The sequence below is a fragment of the Bombus fervidus genome, chromosome 14, assembly GCF_041682495.2.
Source record: "Bombus fervidus isolate BK054 chromosome 14, iyBomFerv1, whole genome shotgun sequence".
Lineage (NCBI taxonomy): Eukaryota > Metazoa > Arthropoda > Insecta > Hymenoptera > Apidae > Bombus > Bombus fervidus.
Genome location: NC_091530.1, coordinates 5,549,686 through 5,569,732, shown reverse-complemented (window position 1 = coordinate 5,569,732; position 20,047 = coordinate 5,549,686). Strand labels below are relative to the sequence as shown.

The following is a 20,047-nucleotide window of genomic DNA, read 5'->3' as shown; positions in this document are numbered from 1 at the left end:
ATACCGATCCACTCCAACTTACTGACACCAGAAAAACAAAGAAAACATATATTAACATAAACGTATTTAAAAAGATATTTTTCAATTATAACCTACCTTCTCGAACAATAAACGCGACAAAAGCACGTGAAAATCACGAAAAACCTAACCCTCGATTATTAAGCCAATTATGACTAAGGTCGAGCTAAGAAGAGTCTCGATGGGTCCTTGTAGCCTAGGGTGGGATGAATCTACGAGATGGTGGGGACTATTTCTATATAATCGACGGTGAAGGTGCCCGTCTCTTCATAACCCTATCAGTGAGCACGTTTCTTTAATCGTCGATCTCGTCGTCCATCCCGTTTTAATCCGAGAAATAAACCGGAAAAAGAAAAACAAGTGAGACAAGGTGAGTGTTTCGAAATGATCAGAAAAGGAAAAGAAAAAAAAGTATACGTATACCTGTGCGTGAGCTCGTATCGTTCTATTTTCCTTTCATTTTTTGAAATTTCAGTTCTCACGATTTTTTTAAAATCATCTACGGAATACCAATCGCAAAGTGCTAAACGAAAGCTGGAAAGAATAAAAATAGAAAAAGTGCAACAAACTGAATATGTAATATATGTATGTATGTATATATGTATGTATGTATGTACCTACATCTCGTAGAGCATCGCAGGCTTGAATAATGCACGCTTCTGCGTGACGAATACTACCGATAAATTAATTCAATGAAGATGGTAATGGTTTCGTGTATAGGTTGTAAGTTCTTGTTCGATTGGGTTTTTATGGAAGTTGCTTGAAACGTTTGCATAGAGAAAAATAAGGTCCTTTTGAATAATAACGTTTTAAGTGTTTAATGTTTTTAAAGTAAAATTAAGGTGAAATAAAAATGCAAGATTATTTGATGACATTTAAAAGGAGAAATTCTGATTTTATTGTAGTTTGTAAAGCATTAGTATATTTAAAAGTAACATTTAAGAAAATAAATTTTTATGAATGAATGGAGATTTTTCATTGTATCCAGACTATATAGTCTTCTGGGAAAATGCAATAACGATAAAAAGGAAAAAGCTAACAGATCTGATTATTAATATTATTTAAGTAGAAATAAGTATATAATTGCTTTATGGTTTATATCTTTGATACAAATAAGAAAGTTTCGTACTTTTTATTTTTTATCCAAAAATTATCAATGAATACTATAACCTAATTTATTTGTTCTGTTAAATGATAAAGATCATTGATCAAAATCATTCATAAATAATGATAAAAAGAAAATTTAGTCTGTCTTTAATAGCTACTATTAATATTAACATTAATAGTATTAGTACAACAATGAAAAAAAATATAACAGGCTATCTTATCTTATGATAAGCTAGATATATAAATTAATGAATCATATACATTTAACTACTCGTTACTTTGTTAAAGTCAAAATAATAAACAGGAAAAACTGATATCTAAGAATGTCTCTATAAAAATTTAATTTTTTCCTTTATCTAGTTTCTAAATGATCCATCGCAATACAAACTACAAGAATCGTATACGAACTACAGTCTTCAATTCGCTTTTTGCGAATTTTACATCAATTGTGCAATTTCTTTTATCCCCTATTACATAAGAAGATTCTTGCTTCACACGTTATCTCATTTTTCTTGGAGGAAGCGATGAAGCGAATTCTCGACGCGTCAAAAATCATTACGTTCGACCGTACAAGGGAACGTTCGGTCGTTAGCCAGGCTTACAACGAAAAAGTCCCCGCCAATTACCGGATCACTACATGTAACAGTTGGCACGTAAGACAGTGGCGATACTACTATCTATCCGTAAAAAAGTCACGTGCAAAACGTTCGTCTTTCAACAAAATTGGCACTCCCCGAGTGAAACTCTCTTTGTTGACTTATAGAAACTAAACATAGGTATTGATAGGTATATACGGAACCACGACCTTATCTTCGTGTCACTTTTAACTAACAAAACTCTCACCAGTTTTTGGTCACGATGTGAACGACAAATGTCTATAACAAGGTGTTTTAAAATTATAATTAACTTTCCATCGCTTCGATCCTTCGATCTTATAAGATCATATTGATGCTGCTTGGCTTGAATGCCGAATTGAAAGATGCTGCGATAGATCATCCTGTTGTCATTGATGTATACGAAGATGTTTCTGTTGAAGTAGTATGTAGTATGTGTTAAGAGATTCTGATTTCAATTTGCATAAGAAATTGAAGGGTTTGAATTACTTTATGGAATATGCAATTTTGGAACACTTTTCGTCATTTTGTAATAGATTTCTTTAATCTTTGTCTGTTATGTTATTTATTATTTATATAGATGATATCGTCCTCTTTGCTTACAAAATTATATTCCAAATTATTTCGATTGTAGTTTTTTAATTAGCGCTTTCAATGAGTAAATTAAAATGTAACTATACGTACAATTATATTTCGTAAAATTTTATAGACAGTGTATATTAATCTTTGTTTAATTTATTGTTTCTTTTTTAATTGTTAATTTGTTTCTCAGATGATGTTGGCGCCGCTGGCCGTGTTATTCTTCGCGGCGTTAGTGTACGCCCAACCAGCAATAAACGAAATTCGGCCACAAAGCAACAGACCAGGAAGATTCCTGTCTCTTCCTGTGCCGCAGAAATGTGCAAACCGTGAGTAAATTTTTCGTTTTGAACTTTCGGCTCTCTTTGTAGCTAAAACGCTAGGATCGTGTTTTTTCTTGATATTTTGCATGAATAAATCTCTTTGAAGCTTAGTTTCTAATTATAAGTCAAATTTTAAAATGAAACTACTAAAACATAACATAAAAGTCAATTTATTCGTCAAACAAACTGTAAATGTACTAGAAAAAGATATGGAAATAAAGAAAAATTCTAAATTTCGAATGACAAGCTAAAAAGATTCTTTGGACATCATACAATTCCATTTTAATTGTATTGATCTTTGTCTCAAAGTTTAACATTTCTCATCACGATTTCAAAACATATCCGCGACAATGTTAACGACACACAAAACACAATCCTTTTCCGTGAATCCGGGGCATTTAGATGCCCCGGCACGTTCTCCGGCAACTAAAAGAAATTGAGGTTAAACCGGCCCGATACATCCCGACAAAACTCTCGCGCAATCTCACGATCGTATATTTTTCAACCTAAAACAGCATTCGTCTATTGTGCAAACATGTGTATATCAGATTATTCTCTTCTGATTATAATACCTGGATAATTAAATTTCTTTTTTTATTTTAACGCTATGTGCATCCACCTAAAGGTTAACCTAACCATATTTGTCTACATGTAATTAATACTTGCTTTCATTTGAGATATGAATATAATACAAATTTATAAATATATTAAACGTATACACACAATACAATAACAAATACTTGTTACTTACATATTTTGATCATAACTCATAACTCATCAAAGACCAACGTTACGTTAACACAATATTTCATTTTCAAGCGTGAAAATTTGTACTCCTTCAGATTCATTTTTAATGCAACTTTTAGGATATGTATGTACGTAGTAAATTTCTTTCTCTTTATAAATAATTCCTCGTAAAAGTATAGATATCCTAAAAATTCATAATTTACTGGTCTGTAAAGACTTTTTCATAATTTAGGTACATCTCCCTCGTTTGAAATTATTTAGAATCATTCGGACTTTATTCAGACAAGGTCTAGCGCAGGTGAGCCTGCCTGTAGTTGGTTGGTAACTCGTTAACAGATCGTACAATGCGAGAGTAGCGTTTCGTCTCCTTTCGTTTGCGTTCGATGCACTTTCTCACGGCTAGGATACAAAATCAAGAAACCGGCAGACGTCTCGCAATCGCGCCGCGATAATTAGCGAGAGGACGTGTAACGAAACGAAGTTAAGGGAGAGACACCGATTCGGGGTCAACAAGAGCCGACGCGACGGACTAGTTGCATAATCTTGAACAGGATGTTTCGTCGGCTTTGTTTTGACTAGTTTCCCGCAAATTATGTGTTCAATGCAAAACTGTGTAACATCAGCTACCGGTAATCCGTTTTTTTACAATTTATACATTATTCTAAACCACTCGATGGGAAAAATTTTAGAAAACTTTTATAAATTTCGCGTTTTATATGCAATTATACATTTGTCATAATCTTTTTATGGTTGGAACTTGAGGCCTATCTAATAACAACCGAGTATTATTACTTATTGTCATTCACAGTTATTACTTAGCAAGAGAATATTAAATAATGATATATAAAAAAAAATGTATGATTTATCACGCAGATTTTACTCATTGAAATGATCTTTCAATGTCATATAGAAATTTATGTTTTACTGTTCCTAGTAATCTGTTTCAAAGATAACCAGCAGGAACGAAAGTGGAATGTACATCTCGTTTTTTTATCTCGAATGAAAAATCTGTTTGGAGAATATACAATCCACTTTCTCCATCTCAATCTCCATTGCTTACTTATGTATATATATATACACAAATTTACAAGGAGGTCAGCTATATCTCACCAACTGGCAATTTTTATGGGACATAAAATTTGCTACAACTTTTCATCTGTATGATCACTGACACTTACTCTTGATTGGATGTAACAAATAATGCAAATTATCGAGTCAAAGTATCTATGCATCTATGTATGTATTAACATTTAAATATTGTCAAAGTATTATGTTAAATTTATTATGTAAAAATGTTCATTCTTCGTTATATTTCTGTACTAAATGCGAGTTTTTCATTTTTATTTAATTTCCATTTTATTACCATTTTAATACGTCTCGCGACAAGTACAATGTTAAAAACATCCAGTCAGCATCTTCACGTCGAGTTACATTGGTTGATTACATAATATTTCCAATACACGTTATTTAACGTTAGAAATACTTTGCTACAAACAGACCAATTTGACGAGTATCGGTCGTTATTATTCCCTTATGATCATATCGATCGAAATTTCGTAGTAATCCTATTTCCACGGTATTTAATCACGTGAAAGGTATTAGTGTCGTAATGTTGGATTATAATAATGTTCGACTGGAATGTTCGATTATCCACAGTTGCATCCACTTTCCAAGTTAGTAACAATAAGAAACTCGAGTCACGTGCTACATCGATGAAATCATCTCGAGCAATAGGTCATTTAGCTGTGAGAATTTAATATTGATTAATAATTAACGAAACTTAACGTTGCTTACATCTTTTTAATACTTCCAAAAACATACGATCTTCGATCAAACATTTTGACTGATTTGGTAGATTTGATACTAAAAATTTATACTAAGTATGTACTTAATATAACACGTATAACACGTTTCTTTTTAAAGAAACAAAGCTATTCTCGCAGTGGTTACTGATAACTTTAGATGCTGTATGCGACCATAAATTTTTAATTAAAACAAAAAGTAAAAACAATGTAAACGTATGAAATAATTTTGAAAGGAGAAGAAAGAAGACATAACACGCATAACAATCGTACCCCTATAAGAAATTGTTATTCTTACAGAATATAACAAATTTTTCATTTATAAGTCTTTCTGCATTACTCTTACAGTATAAAATGCTCTTTAATCGAGCTGGCAATTAAAAGTTGAATCGTTAAACACAACCGAGGAGTCTGATGATTAAAATGGTTCTTAATCAAAATTATGAAACATTACTGGTCCGCGGCTAACAAATTGTCGTTAAATTATCTTATGACAGTGCGGCTGACCAATCAGGTGTCGCAATATTGTAGCTGGTAAGATTGTCCAACTGACAAGCTCACAAAAGGCCGATGCTCTGCCGCTATGAAAATGTCAAGAATTGTTGCGAAACGAAACAACAACATGCCACAGAGATAATTTCACCGTTGCTCGTTATGCCCGCGTATAATGACCGCTCTTTAACGATAGTTCACGTCTTTCTTCACGCTGATCCTGGTTTCCAGTAAAACGTCTAATTCGGTAAATTCACATGGGATATTTCTATTTTTCCTCGTCGATGAAGCTGATTATTTTAAAAGCTTCTCGCAAAGATACAAGGTTTCTGTTATTTTACACTTTTGCAAGAAACGAATAACTTTTTCTAATCGCTGTAAATCCTTTTATGCAAAAATTTCGAAATTTCTTTTCCAGAAAGTTGCCAAATTTTCAATATTTCATACATACTTTTTCTCCTTGTACGAAAGTTTCGAAATTTTTAATATTCCATGATAAATTATAAAATATAATATAAATATAAATTATAAATAATATTCAAAGATACGTTAGATTTTTATATCGATGCGAATATAACAATTGTAAGATTATGAATATAAAAGAAAGTACTATTTTTATAGAATTATTTTTTATTACGCAAAGTAATAGTAGCAAAACAGTAACTTTATACATTTACGTAATATTTTCGAGGAGCACAAAAGTTTGACCTTTATTCGACCTTTATTCAAATAACAGCGTATCCGATCGGATAAATAATATAGCAACAAACCATGATAAATTACAATGTCGTATTGCACGCATCGTTTATCAATTAATTTTCGAACAAAGTTACACGTTCGATTGGTTATAGCTGCAGAAGAAGCTGAAGAAAAAGGAAATCTGTTATTCTCTGTCGCTGAACGAATCGAATCTCAAGTAATCTCCACCCATTAAGTCGAACTATCAAGAAAAAGTTTCACCTCCGGCTTGGCTTTCGTTTTCCTCGCACCTTCGATCAAAACAACTTCTATATCCAATATTCACTACTTATTTATGAGATTCGATTGCGTATACATTATGAAAATGTTTAATTCATAGTTAACAGTGTGTTGAAATATTAAATCTAAAATATTAAAAATTTTGGATGACAAGTTAATTTACCGCTTAGTATAATATCTCCTCCGTAAATAAATTCTTCATAAATAAATTTTACAAGTACAGTTTTGTACATCCTACTTGCATTTTAGTTAAATAACATTTCCAAAATTAATTTTTCAAATCTCTTTCTAACTCTTTTCTTCGCAAAATCATTTACAAAGAATTGTTATAAGAATATTATACCTTTTTGTTATCTTATACAGATTTCGCGAATTTATATTTTTGTTTAGGAAAATTGAGTATCCCCGAGCCTTTTCTCACCGTGTCGATTTTCTTCTTCTAGAAAAATTGCAAAATTTGTTCAACCGTTTCGTTAACAATTGTAAAATCATAAATATAAAATATTCGCTATATAAAATCCTTCGTATCGAATTCATCAACTACGTTTATTTGAAAACGACGCGTGTCCAACGTGCTTTCTTTTCTCCTTTTCAAGAAATGGCAAACACATCTTGTGCGCGTCACGCTCAAATACGATCCGTAAATATTAACCATTTCATTCGCATAAATTATACGTTTCTGGAAACGTTTGGGTGACTCTGCCGTGAAACACGTGCAGGTCGTGACACGTGAAAGTGAGAGCTTTCCATTCCATTGGAGTTGCTCGTGTGTCAAGAACCACTTTAAAAATCTTACAAGAAGCCTCTTGCTGTCATTCATGTTATTCTTTCATCATTTTTCTTCTCCTTTTTTTTTTTTCTTTTTATAATCCTATGAATAAATATTCCGAAGGAGGCAAATAGCACAGTTGATCGTGTATAGCTTGTCATGAAATCGTACATGTTACCGATAGTTTAAACGATATTTTGAAATAGCTATGTTGAATCGTGTTTGATCTGATGCAATTATTGCGAATTCTAAACGTTACGCAAGATAAAATTCGATACAGACGAACCGTGTACAATGTCGTCTCCTTTATTTAAATTTATTGCGTTAAAACATATTTTTTAGTATTTTTGAAAATATTATCGTCTTCGTTGCTGTTGTCTGATCCAAAAAAAAAAAAGAGAGAAATTAAATAGATACAAGTTTTTACATAGATAAAAGAAAAAAATACCTGTTTGAAGAGCAACGTAAATGATACTGACGTCGAACAAAAGACTTCCCATGCAAATACGATCGATAAGTTATGGCGGAAGTGGGCGTAAAAAATAACAGATTTCTACTGTCCCTCGATTAATAAATTCCGCTTTCTCCGCCCTAAATTGGCTATTTACTTGCGTATGATTGACAACCAAATGAGATAAATTTATTTTCTATTATTAGTCGCATGTACTGCGAATAACGATAAATATTTTTCAACGTAATTCGTATATTTTGCAATAGCTTGCAAATTTTACCACTTTAAAAATTTATCAAAAAACATATAAAAATAGTGAAAAATTTGGGAACGAGATTTGCCTGCATCTTCTGATTCTTTTAATTATTTTTTTACGCAAATATTTAATTAACGTTCTCGTGAAAACCTCACGATGGATATTTTCAATTCTAAAATCTTTAGAATAGTATTATTTATTTATTTGTTGTTTATTACACGCACACTTCTCGCCTATTGCCTTAGAACGAAGTTCCGGCTTTACACTTTTTTCTTAATGTATGAACAGTATACTGCTGTAGTATTCCGATTAACTTCGCTTGGTATGAAAGATTACGTTCATCAATCATTAGATCTTTCCCAATCTACCATTGCGATTCACTATTATACGAATTAACATTGTGTTTCAGAGTTATTAACTTTGAACAACTAACGTCCAACTTTACTCAGCAAGACCATTCATTCTCACATGCATTTTTACTGTAGAAAGGTCATAATTAATTTCGTGAGTTACCACTGGACTGATGATGGTAATGACGAGGATGTTAATGCATCAAGGTGCTTAGCCTTAGACAATGAACGAAACGTTGTACAAACCGCTTCTTGCGTTTGACTAATGATCTTTTTAGTACGTAATAAAGAAGACAGAATTTCAAAAATTATATCTCAAATAAGATGTTTGGAAAATAGGCTTGTAATATTAAAAACGAGATCAGAGGCGATATCCTGGACCTTTTAAGAATTCCATTTTGAAATAAATAATAAAACCATATATTCACATCTGTATTCATGTGCAGTACGTTCGGAAGGACAAAGTAATTTGATATATAATTCTCCCAACGAAAAAGATATTTTATCATAGACCCTTTATTATTGTCGGTTTACGAAAATTTAATAATTATTAATAACACTGAATAACATTGAATATTATTATCGATAGCAACGAACGAAGACAACAAATTCAAATTACGAATTACAATATTTTATGCAATATATGCAATTCGAAAAGCACATTTTTCACAATCTTGTATTCTTAGGAATAGATTCTTTATATATAACTGATGCTGCAGAAACACCGTTAGTAGACTCGAAAACAAGAGAATTGCGCGGACGATTCAAACGATTATCTTCAGAAGTTCCTTGACACAATGGTGAAACGTGCGAGTGTTTCTAAAGGCGCATAAATGTTTAATGAACGGTGATATAACGATCGTTAATTGCGAGTACAGGAGAAAACCGGAGAAAGACGAAGAGGGAGATTGATTTTTTTCTCGTAAACGTCTATCAGATGTAAACACACGATCGTATAAAAACAAGGAAATACAACTTGCGAAATGTACTTTGTTTAATGTCACTCTTGTTTAACATTTGTTTTACCATCTTCTGGCGGCTGCATACATATGTCGATGTTAAATATTTATCATGTTATTTGTCAATATTCGTTCAATTGCTTTAGGCTAAGTAATAAGTTCGTTGTGAAAAAATTCTGATAATTTAATTCGTTTTATATAGAATGATTTTTAATTTTGTTAGATGACGTATCTACATGTATTCGATAATTATGATACTTTTATTAGTCTTCTAAAGAAGTTAATCTCGGTCAACAAATAACGATTAATAAAATTTGTCTATTCGATCGATATCGGTCGATGCGATCAATGTAATTGGAATTTAAACGTGGACACAGAAAAACGTGTCAGTAGGCGGAAAACTCGTCAAGATAATAGAGATGATAATAAAATGTACAAAGGTGAACGTTTCTTTCGATTGTTCACAGATGAAACAAATTCATTGCCATTGGGAAACTAAAAGGAAGGAAAACTCGAGTTACAAATAGCGGAAATAATTTCTCGAATATTATGAAACGTACAATAGACTTGATCGTATACGATATCGTAATTGTTTTTACGTTCGTTGTTAGCAACGTCCATCGCACAACTTAGCGTAGGAAAATCACGTGAAAAAAGGGAAACTCGAGGCAAGATGTCTGTAAAATTCAATATTTCCTTGCCGATTTGTAACTCTCTATTGAAATTCTACGTATGGTATTTTTAATCTTCTCGCAGCATAACATCAGCTGATTTAAGTTTTCTTTAGAATCGAGTTAGATCCGAGCAATACGCTCAAATTATTAAACTATGTAAATTAATTCGGTGAAATTCAAATTTTATTTACGATTCACGTAATATAAGTTTCGTCATCGAAATATTTCTAGTTATTCAATTGAGTTAAACGAAATTCCCTGAAATTACGCAAATACAGATGATACATCTTTCGAACTGTCACGAGATGAGAAGATATTTGAATTTTAAAATATGCCTATTACAGATGGGTGATTCTAAAGGCATCTAATTAACATATCAATTACTCATATTCTGACGTTGGAAATAATTGCCTTCTTTCGTTCGATATAACGTAGAATGAATGGGAAGCTTCTTCTCTTCTTCTTTATAGTAAATAATCCAATATGTACGGTAAATATAGTATAGTAAGTATAATAAAAATATAGTATATAGTAAATCAAATAGTAGTAATTTCACCAAAAAGAAAAGAATACACGAAACATAGAAAGAGCCATCTCTGAAACTAAACAAGAATCTTAAGAACCAAGAAATGCTAAATACTATATGTTCGTGTGAATACGTTCGTTTATAATATAATAATTTAAAAAAAAAACTGCAAGGTATAGATCAAACTATACATTGCCAGAATGAATACAAAATCTATATTTCTATGAAAAAGCTACACGTTTCGAAAGTTGATCGACAATTAAAAATCCATGTTTCCTACGGCCAGGCAAGAATCTCAAGAACCACGAATTGTTAAATGCCAAATGTTCAAGGATAGCTGCTACACGTTTATTTATTTGACTATCCGCGTGGACGTCGCTGAGATCATGATCTCCTTGTAGAAACTTTTTATCGGAACTCGGGACAGCAGATTGACGTTAAGGCAGCCGACGTTCTAACAGAGGTATTAGAATCATCGTTGGTTTTTGAAAGGGGAACGCGTCGTAGCCTCGATTCCCAATGTAACAACCGATTGATTCCTGCTTGGGAATCATTCAGAAGAAACTAGCCACATGACATTCACCGTGAGATTTTTCTTTTCCGTGATATGTCAGAAGGAACGTGCAATTTAGTTAATTCTTCTTTTCTTTTTTATCTTTCCCTTTCGTTCTTCTCGTTCAACGGCTATTTTTGCAACAATGAGATTACACAGGATTACACGTCGGTGAGGAGAAGCCGTGTTCGCGCGCATCGATCATGCCTCTCCTTGCAGCATTACAGGCGATGAAACGCCTAGTAAATACGTAATAATACGCACGCACTGGTCTGTGGTGTGTCTGCAACATCTGAAATAACAGGTTCTGTCATAATCGATTTTAATAGCTACGATTTAGGATATTAGTCTTGGCAATAATTCGACGAGGTCTAGTGACTTTTTCAGCAACGCTATTCGACTTTTATAGGTAAATTATAGGATTTTACGTGATATTCAAGATAAATGATGTACTTAAGCGAATACTTAAATTGCGAAAAAAAAAAGAAAAAATTGTTTTCGAAGAAGTTTCCGACCCCCCTTGCTCTATGCATGTAACACGACTAGCAAAACTTTACGAGTCGCGAGTTATAAATAATCGATGATGATAAATTCCTTCGAAGAACGACGACAGACGTGGTAATAAAATTGATAAAGTTATACATCAAATTTTACAAATTATACGAATTAATTACGGTCGATCTGCCTACCAATAGACGCGGTAACTCGTAAATCTATGGAAAAGAAATCCGAATGTCTGTGACTTGTCGACACATTAATATTATTAGTTGGTTGGTTATTGTATTGCAAAGCCTTGATTATTATTCGTAAAGATCACGGATTGGTTAATTTGAGAACATTAAAATATCGATGATACTCGAGAGAGAGCATAGATGAAATAGGCAACAGCCTGTAATATTACTGTTGAATACGAGCAACCCTTTCGCAATCAGAACGTTAGGCTCTCATAATGAGACGCACGTCGTAAATCGTCGACGAGAGAGGCATTCCTGCATAATCAACGTGTAACGTGAAAAATTGTAAGACCATTGACATTTAACCGGACGATAATCACATTCCCCGATTACAGATCCACGCCGTTTATATACGTTATACACGACGAACATAATTGAATATCGTGAACGATTTCCTCTTTTTTTTCTCCCTCTCTTTCTCTGTTTCTTCTCGAAGAAAAATCCGCAACTCTATGCAGTCAAGTCTTGATATATCAAACACAACTAACAAAAAGTATGGAGAACATTCTTGGTATCGGTGCATATCTTTTTTTCTTTTTTTCGTTTTTTGATAAAGAGATCGTAACGAAGCGTCGAGATACCGTAAAGTGCTAGAATTTATCGTACGAGATTACCACGCTTAAGTGTCGCCTGGAAAGATCTGATAAGAATTAATAAAAGTCAATCTCTTCGCGAACCTTTGTCTTTCTTTTTTAATTTTCTATTTCCAATTCGCAGGACCGAGAGAATTCAACTACAGAGGGCACAATTATTTCTACAGCGGGCACGTTCCGGCTCACGCAAACCAGAGGGTGGATTGGTTAGACGCTAGGAACATCTGCAGAGAGTACTGCATGGATCTCGTGTCGATGGAAACTCAAGACGAGAACAACTTAATCTTCAGACTCATTCAACAAAGTAAGCGATTTTAATTCTTGAGATGCTTCGCGAGTAGAAGATAAATAAGATAAATTCTTGAAATATTTTATAAAACAGAAGACGTAAGGTAAAGCTCAGCTGTTCTACCATTCTAAATCATGATCTTTGACGATTATTAAATTGCGAATATTCGTGGAAATTCGTACTTTTATAAATAGAATTTAAGAAATGAAATCTGGTTGAAAAGTCGTTTTACTTGCTAAATATCGCCTTTGAATATTATATTTTAAGTATTTTATGCATTTATATGCATTTCTGCATCTTCGAATTTCCTATAAATCAATCTGCAGTTCAATAATTATGTACATATATGTATAGTTATTATATATACGTTATTACACAATATATACACACCTATATATGTACAATTGAAACGTCGTTAATATTCATACAAAGAAAAGAGTAGGAAGAAACGTTACAAATAAAATAAAAATTCATTTCGAAGCTAAGTTGGAATTTCTTAGTATTCCAGTCGACTTTTCAAAAGATTTCTTTCGCTATGATTCGAGGAAGATCGATTCGCAGAAGAAACAATTTCTATCGACGTGTGCTTGTTTATTCATGAAGAAAAACGAGGTGTTCCATTCAATCGGTTGAATAATCTCGAGGCAACGATTACAAGAATAAAAATGATTCATTAACGCATGATGCACAGGCACGTTTCGCGAACGACTCACGCGTGAATACGAAACGCGTTTACCTTCGGTTTCGTACGGATTCAATATATATCCTAATTGCATCTCTATTAACTCTTCTCTTCTCTTCTCTTCTCTTCTCTTCTCTTCTCTTCTCTTCTCTTCTCTTTGGCTTTTTTTCTTTGTTGTCACTCTTTCGCGTGATTTTCATTTCGTAACGTTTCTGATCCTTTCACGCGTATTCGCAGGAACGTAAGGAAGAAGAAGCTGTGAAAAGTTCAAGTATATTACAGGAATTCTCGTGTGTCACGTCTGAAACGAAGATAAAATCAAATATATTACGAATAGGTTCGAACTCGATTAGAAAATTTTGAAACCCTCGCGAGTACTTCGAAGATATGAAACAATATTTTTGATTATGCTAGCTCATCGGCTATTCTCAAAAGAGTCTGCGTATGATAAATTGTTTTCCTTTTCAAATCTGTTATATGAAACTCCTATTATCTAGTCACGGAGTAACATTAAAATCAGAAAATCAACAAACGTACTTACGTTTTCTTTTCTACTACGATCTTCGAACTTTTATGTGCCAAATAAAATTCTTATATTTTATACAAACAAAATTTTTGATACTTTGAGAGAAACTTTAGGATAAAGTTCAGGCAAAAAATCACGTACAGCAACAAGGAATTTTTTCTACTCTTCTTAAACCTAAGTAGCTTGTACATTTTATTTTATTTTAGAACTAAACGCGTACTTATGTTCTCTCTTGTGGTTTTCATACAACGAACCTGCTAATTGATCTATTTTATAGCAGACAATTTTACTTTTCCTTTTGTTTTAGCTACCATCGTTTCGACTTCGTTCATTTTCGCGCTCAGCTAAATCATTTTGACAAAAATGATTAACAATTGCTTGCACGAAATAAATTATAAGACCCAGTAACGAGTTTCAACATAGTTCGCCTTAAAACAGCGTGGATGGATTCAAGAAACGAATACCACCGCCAATTACATGAATTTGAGCAATAATCGGTAGTTAAGTTAAACGAATGGTATACCTAATAATAATCTCATACAACGGTATGTACATAGTTATTAAATTTTACGTGTCGGCAGAAACGCGTAGGAAGGTATAAATCCATTTCTTCAACGTCAGGCTTAGAAAGTTCTACAACCGCGGAGATAAAATCGGTACCAAGGAACACAGAAGCAGTCAGGATCGTTTACAATTTATTACCCAGCGTAGCTTTCGTTCTTTAGCCGGCTAGATAGCATAGAAATTTCGAAACAAATGATCCATTGCCGTGAGACGATGCTTCTTCGACTTAGCGTTAAGTGGCTTGTAACATCGCGTCTTCGGCCATAGTGTTTCCTCACGATTGAAGAAAGTGAAAGACTAATCAGTTTTATGGTTACTTATTACAAGAACAATGTCGTGAAAATACATATTTTGATCGAACGGATATTTCACGGAACGAGGACGAGAAGAGTCTATTGATTATTCGACAAACCATAAAGGCGAATCTTACAATTACGCAATTAATTATTATGTGGACTGAGTATGTTTAGGTAAATTCGTGTCTCTTGTGGAGATAATTAAAGAAACAGAATTTAAATAGAGATTTGTATCGTCGACTATTGTAGTAAATATTTTACTCTAGCTATTTTGTATATCTTTGTATGTTATACATATATGTATATTATGTATATATGTATATATGTATATATGTATATATGTATATATGTATATATGTATATTGTATGTTATATATATTTGTATGTTATTCTGGATATTTGTTGTGCTTCAAAGTTTTCTATAAATGCATAGATTAACTTCACCGTAGTTAAAATTATTCTCCTTTTTTTTTTTTTTTTGGAAACTCTTAAAAAAACAAGAACAAAATATTTAAATTTTATAGAAGGCGTGTCTATAAAAAAAGTATTACAACAATATCGTAAAATAGTTCCCGCTCTTTTTTTATATTGAATCAAATACTTTGAGAAACAAGAAAGAAGGATCGAGAAAATTTAGTGATCATCTATTAATCTATTAGCTGTGATCGATTATCCCGTAACGGATGAAATATTTGAATCAATAAAAAGATTCATTTAATGCGCGCGCGCGCACACACACACATACGTTGAAATTTGTTTGTGGCTCATTTGCATACAACTAATTGCTTTCGCAAGTGCAGATACAATTTCCATTCGTTGTCGAGAAGTTAGAATCTCCGAGTTAACGAGTTAACAACAGAATCTTCAAGGCAAAACGAAGGATCTTTAAGTGGGTTGAGGCTGAGGAATCTCATCTTCTTATATACATACACAATTGCATCACGGAACGCATCAATCATTTCGTCCGCATATGTCTCTTGCCACGAAGTAATATGATCTGAAACTTGTCTATGTTAACATTTCTACCGATATTAAAATGCGGTTATTTTTTCGAAGATTGTCCTGTGGATGAGGAAAGCGGAAACCTTTTATAGATTATGTCGTTTTCTAACCTGTAGAAAATTTAAGCAGAAATTTTAAAAGAAGACTAAAATTATAAGATTCTGGAAAAATAATGCAAAATTTTCGATATTTCATTTTACTTGGAATATACTTAAACCGAAGATAAAAAAAAGTTTGCAAAATATTATACCATAATTTTCAGTTTTCACAGTATAGATTTCACTTGAATATTAGTTTGCTTCGGGAAAAGATTACAACTCTTTACCTATCAGAAAAAACATATACCAGAGGATTGCATAGTCTGTATAATAAAGTTATGTATTAATCATTTCTTTCGTGAAAATTAATAAATTATTATTTTTCCATAGACGATGTTCCTTACATCTGGACATCTGGACGTCTCTGCGACTTCAAAGGTTGCGAGAATCGTCGTGATCTCGAACCCAAAGCCCTCTATGGTTGGTTCTGGTCAGCCAACAGAAAGAAGATGGCGCCAACAAATCAAATCCCCGAAGGTTGGTCCTTCAATCCATGGTCTCAAACTGGACACAAGAAAGTCAGACAACCGGACAACGCTGAATTCGACATAAATGGCACCAGTGAGTCTTGCATGTCCATCCTAAACAACGTTTACAAGGATGGAATCAGCTGGCACGATGTGGCTTGCTATCACCAGAAACCATTCGTCTGCGAGGACTCCGAAGAACTTTTGAACTACGTGGCCAGTACCAATCCCAACATCCGCGTTTAAAGGCCTCGTGAATGAATAATTCGCGTCATCAGCACCTGTTTTATCCGTTTCTCTTGCAGCTTAGACGAAACACGAGTTAAAACAAAAAGGAAACAAAGGAAAAATAATCGTTGAACATTTTATTTTATACTATTTATGTGAATTAGCTCCCTATCAGCGTTAAAGCATTACCTTTCATTTGGATTGCAAAAAAAAGGAACATTTTATATCGAATATAAAATTTATATAAATTTAATTATTTGGATCACAAAGTTTCATATACATATAAGTGCTTATATAAATTTAGATATTATTGAGGAACTGTGATCAGAATTTTTCAAAGACACTTAATTATTTCTTGCAATGTAATACAAAAGTTGTTACACTAATTATATATACATGTTATACATGTATTAAAAATATTTATTAAGCGTTCATGAATATTATTAAAATGTGTCTCGTCGCTGCACTTTTCCTGCACTCATTTTTCAAAAAATATCAATTATATTTTACATTCTGTTTAATTTGTAATTACAGTATCAGTTAATTAATGATGTAAACATATTTATTAATAGACATTTGGCAGACAGACTCTGTACATTTATGAATAAATTTTATTTGTAGGTATTTATAAAATGCTATTTATTTACCAAATCTTATACATTATATATAATTATATAACATAATTTATTCATTTTCTATTGCAATAGCATTGGTTTCAAATTCATTGGTTTCATATTTTCCTTCGCTTTCTTCTGCACTGGAAACAGAATCGCTTTTTTTCTTTCTGTGTTTAGCTCTAAGTTTATTAAGCTTTAATTTAATTCCAGATTTACGTTTTCGAGGTAAAGATGTAGGATCTGTAAATAAAATATTGTAGTATAAAATTATATACGCGAAGAAATATTAATACATACGATCTTCAGGTATATTCATCTGTTTTCTTAAAACAGCTCGAACTTGTCTGTTGATAATTTCTCTACACTGTGCATCGAAACCTACTGGTAACCAGCCTCTTTTTTCGTGGCACCTAATTCCAGGTAAAGGATCTGGTAATTTTGCTAACATCTCTTGTATTTCATTTACGAGAACATCACAATACTGAAAGAAATTTTGTACTTGAAGTATAGAACCATAAAAATTTGCAATAATCAGAAAATTATAATAAACCTGATAAAACATTTGCCTCGAAGGAGGTACCACCCCTTCTCGATAAATATACACGTCTTCACTTAAATCTTGTTCCTTTTTAGGACTTTGCTCTTGACTAGAAATCACACTTTGTACAATTGTTTTCTGTTTTGCAGCTGGTGTTGATTTGTATGGTAACGTATACTCTGAGTAATTTCTTTTACGTTTTACAGTAGATCCCAAACCATCTGAATAAAACAAAGTAAAGCAATTTTTCAATGTAAATATTATATTAATAACAGCAATAGTTAAGATACCTACGCATAGCTTTTAATCTGTAATCTAAAGTTTGATATTTTCTTGCAGAAATATCTTTCCTTGGATCATACCCCAGTTTCACCCACATAATTTTCCATGGACCAGTTACAAAATAATATGCGACTGCTGGTAGTAAAATTTTCAATCGTTCATTGGAAAATCTAGTTTTATATATTATTGCGTTCTTCGACCAAATTGGTCGTTCCTCAAAAATTTGACGGATTTGTTCAAAATGTATACTTTGAATGAATTTAACTTTCATAGCGGTTTCTATGCCTGTTGGCGGTTTAGAAGGAACTTCTGATGTTGAAAAATAAATGAAATTCGAAAATCCTGCCTTTCTCTTTCGACACTTTCCTATTATATTTTCCGGATATGAATTAACTTCTGTCTTTGGTACATATTGCTGTACTGTATCCATTCTGCTAAACGCAGCTGGTGGCAAGAAGTAAGGTACGTCATTCTTTAACCAAGAATAATGTGGTATATTACTGGGATAAACCTTGTGGTATATACATTCTAACTTTTTCGGATTTTCCTTACTTTGTGTCATAGGTAAATACTGAAAGTCACAAAGGCCTGAAAAAATATTGTATTCTTTAACTCTATTTCCAATATATGAAAAAAATTACATAAATTTGATTTTATCCATTTTAAACCATACATACTTGTAAATCTAAATTCGGTGTCAACTCGACCTAAGATTTGTAATTTTGGCAATGTATAATCATTATCTTCAGAAAGATCTTCATATTTATTTCGATCAAACGTTGGTGGTATATCCTTTTTGTTCTTTGATAAATTTACTTCATTTGTATCTAGTGATTGATCCAGTAAATACTCATTATTTTCAGAATACACTCTATGAGAAAAACCAGGAACAGGATCATCGAGAGTACTAAAACTGCAACTTTGTACTTGATCGATTAATTCAGTCATAAGTTGTTCTTGTTGACCTTTATTGTCTCTAGTCTGTGATAAATTCACTTTATCCACACTATTTTCAGTATTTTCATTGTCACCAATCGAAGAATCATTTACATTCACAGTACTTCTTGATGATTTCCTTTGTTCTTTTGCTTCAGCTTCTTCTGCTTTCTTTACTCTAGATTTTTTAATTCTAATTCTAAGCAGGAAACCATTAGTATTATGTCTATCGCCACAAGCTGGTTTACAAAAAATATCATCTGGTCTAAATCTCAACTCCAACCGTCGATTTGGTGTATTTACTGCCTATTAACACACATGCAAGAGTGACTGTTAATTACTAGTTTTATAAATATTACTATCTTATAATCCTTATGAGAAAATAATATAATACCGTAGAAATGCTTTGAATGCCACCTAGTGTTTCTATAGCTTTATCTGGATTAATAACATTTCCAGGATATTTAACACAGATAAACTTTCTGTCAAACCTATGGCCTCCAGGAAGAACTGGTCCCACATATTCATTTTCTTGACAATTATCTACATTGTTCTGATTATCTTCTGTCTATATAATTTAAATGTATTTAAAAGTATATTAAATATTTATTAATGTAGAAGTAGAACAAAAGTAAATATAAAATGTTAATTTAGTCTTACATTGTCATCGTTACTAGCTTCTGGAATGTCACTATAGGAATCATCACTATCAATTTCTTTTTGATAATCATCAATCTTAAAATCTTCATCTTTCTCATCCTGTACTTCTAAGTTCTCATCACTAATATGACTTGATGTACTCATTGTTGCTTTTTTTGTATTACCATCCGCATAATAATATTATAATCATTTAATGTAATATAGGTTAGACATAACCAACGTATTGTTTTGAGGTTAAAAATTTTACTGAATACATGAATACTGAAAACCAGGTTACACAAGTTGTTTAATTACAGGCTTCATAAACTTTGAAATCTATGAAATACAAAAATACATA

General features: G+C 32.4%; 2 protein-coding genes across 2 annotated transcripts; one reads left to right on the top strand and one right to left on the bottom strand.

The window, feature by feature from the left end:
- The first annotated feature begins 249 nt into the window (after positions 1–249).
- Slf (C-type lectin domain-containing protein slf) lies at positions 250–17,310 on the top strand. Its single transcript, XM_072017386.1, has 4 exons — positions 250–388; positions 2,512–2,647; positions 12,650–12,829; positions 16,313–17,310. Exons 2-4 carry the CDS (start codon positions 2,512–2,514, stop codon positions 16,693–16,695), a joined length of 699 nt encoding a protein of 232 aa, XP_071873487.1. The 5' UTR covers positions 250–388; the 3' UTR covers positions 16,696–17,310.
- On the bottom strand, positions 17,300–19,914 carry L(2)37cd (general transcription factor IIIC subunit l(2)37Cd). The gene is made up of 7 exons (XM_072017385.1): positions 19,711–19,914; positions 19,445–19,618; positions 18,792–19,356; positions 18,127–18,702; positions 17,845–18,053; positions 17,592–17,775; positions 17,300–17,534 (listed from the first exon to the last, which is right to left on the bottom strand). Exons 1-7 carry the CDS (start codon positions 19,852–19,854, stop codon positions 17,362–17,364), a joined length of 2,025 nt encoding a protein of 674 aa, XP_071873486.1. The 5' UTR covers positions 19,855–19,914; the 3' UTR covers positions 17,300–17,361.
- Between the last annotated feature and the right edge of the window lie 133 nt (positions 19,915–20,047).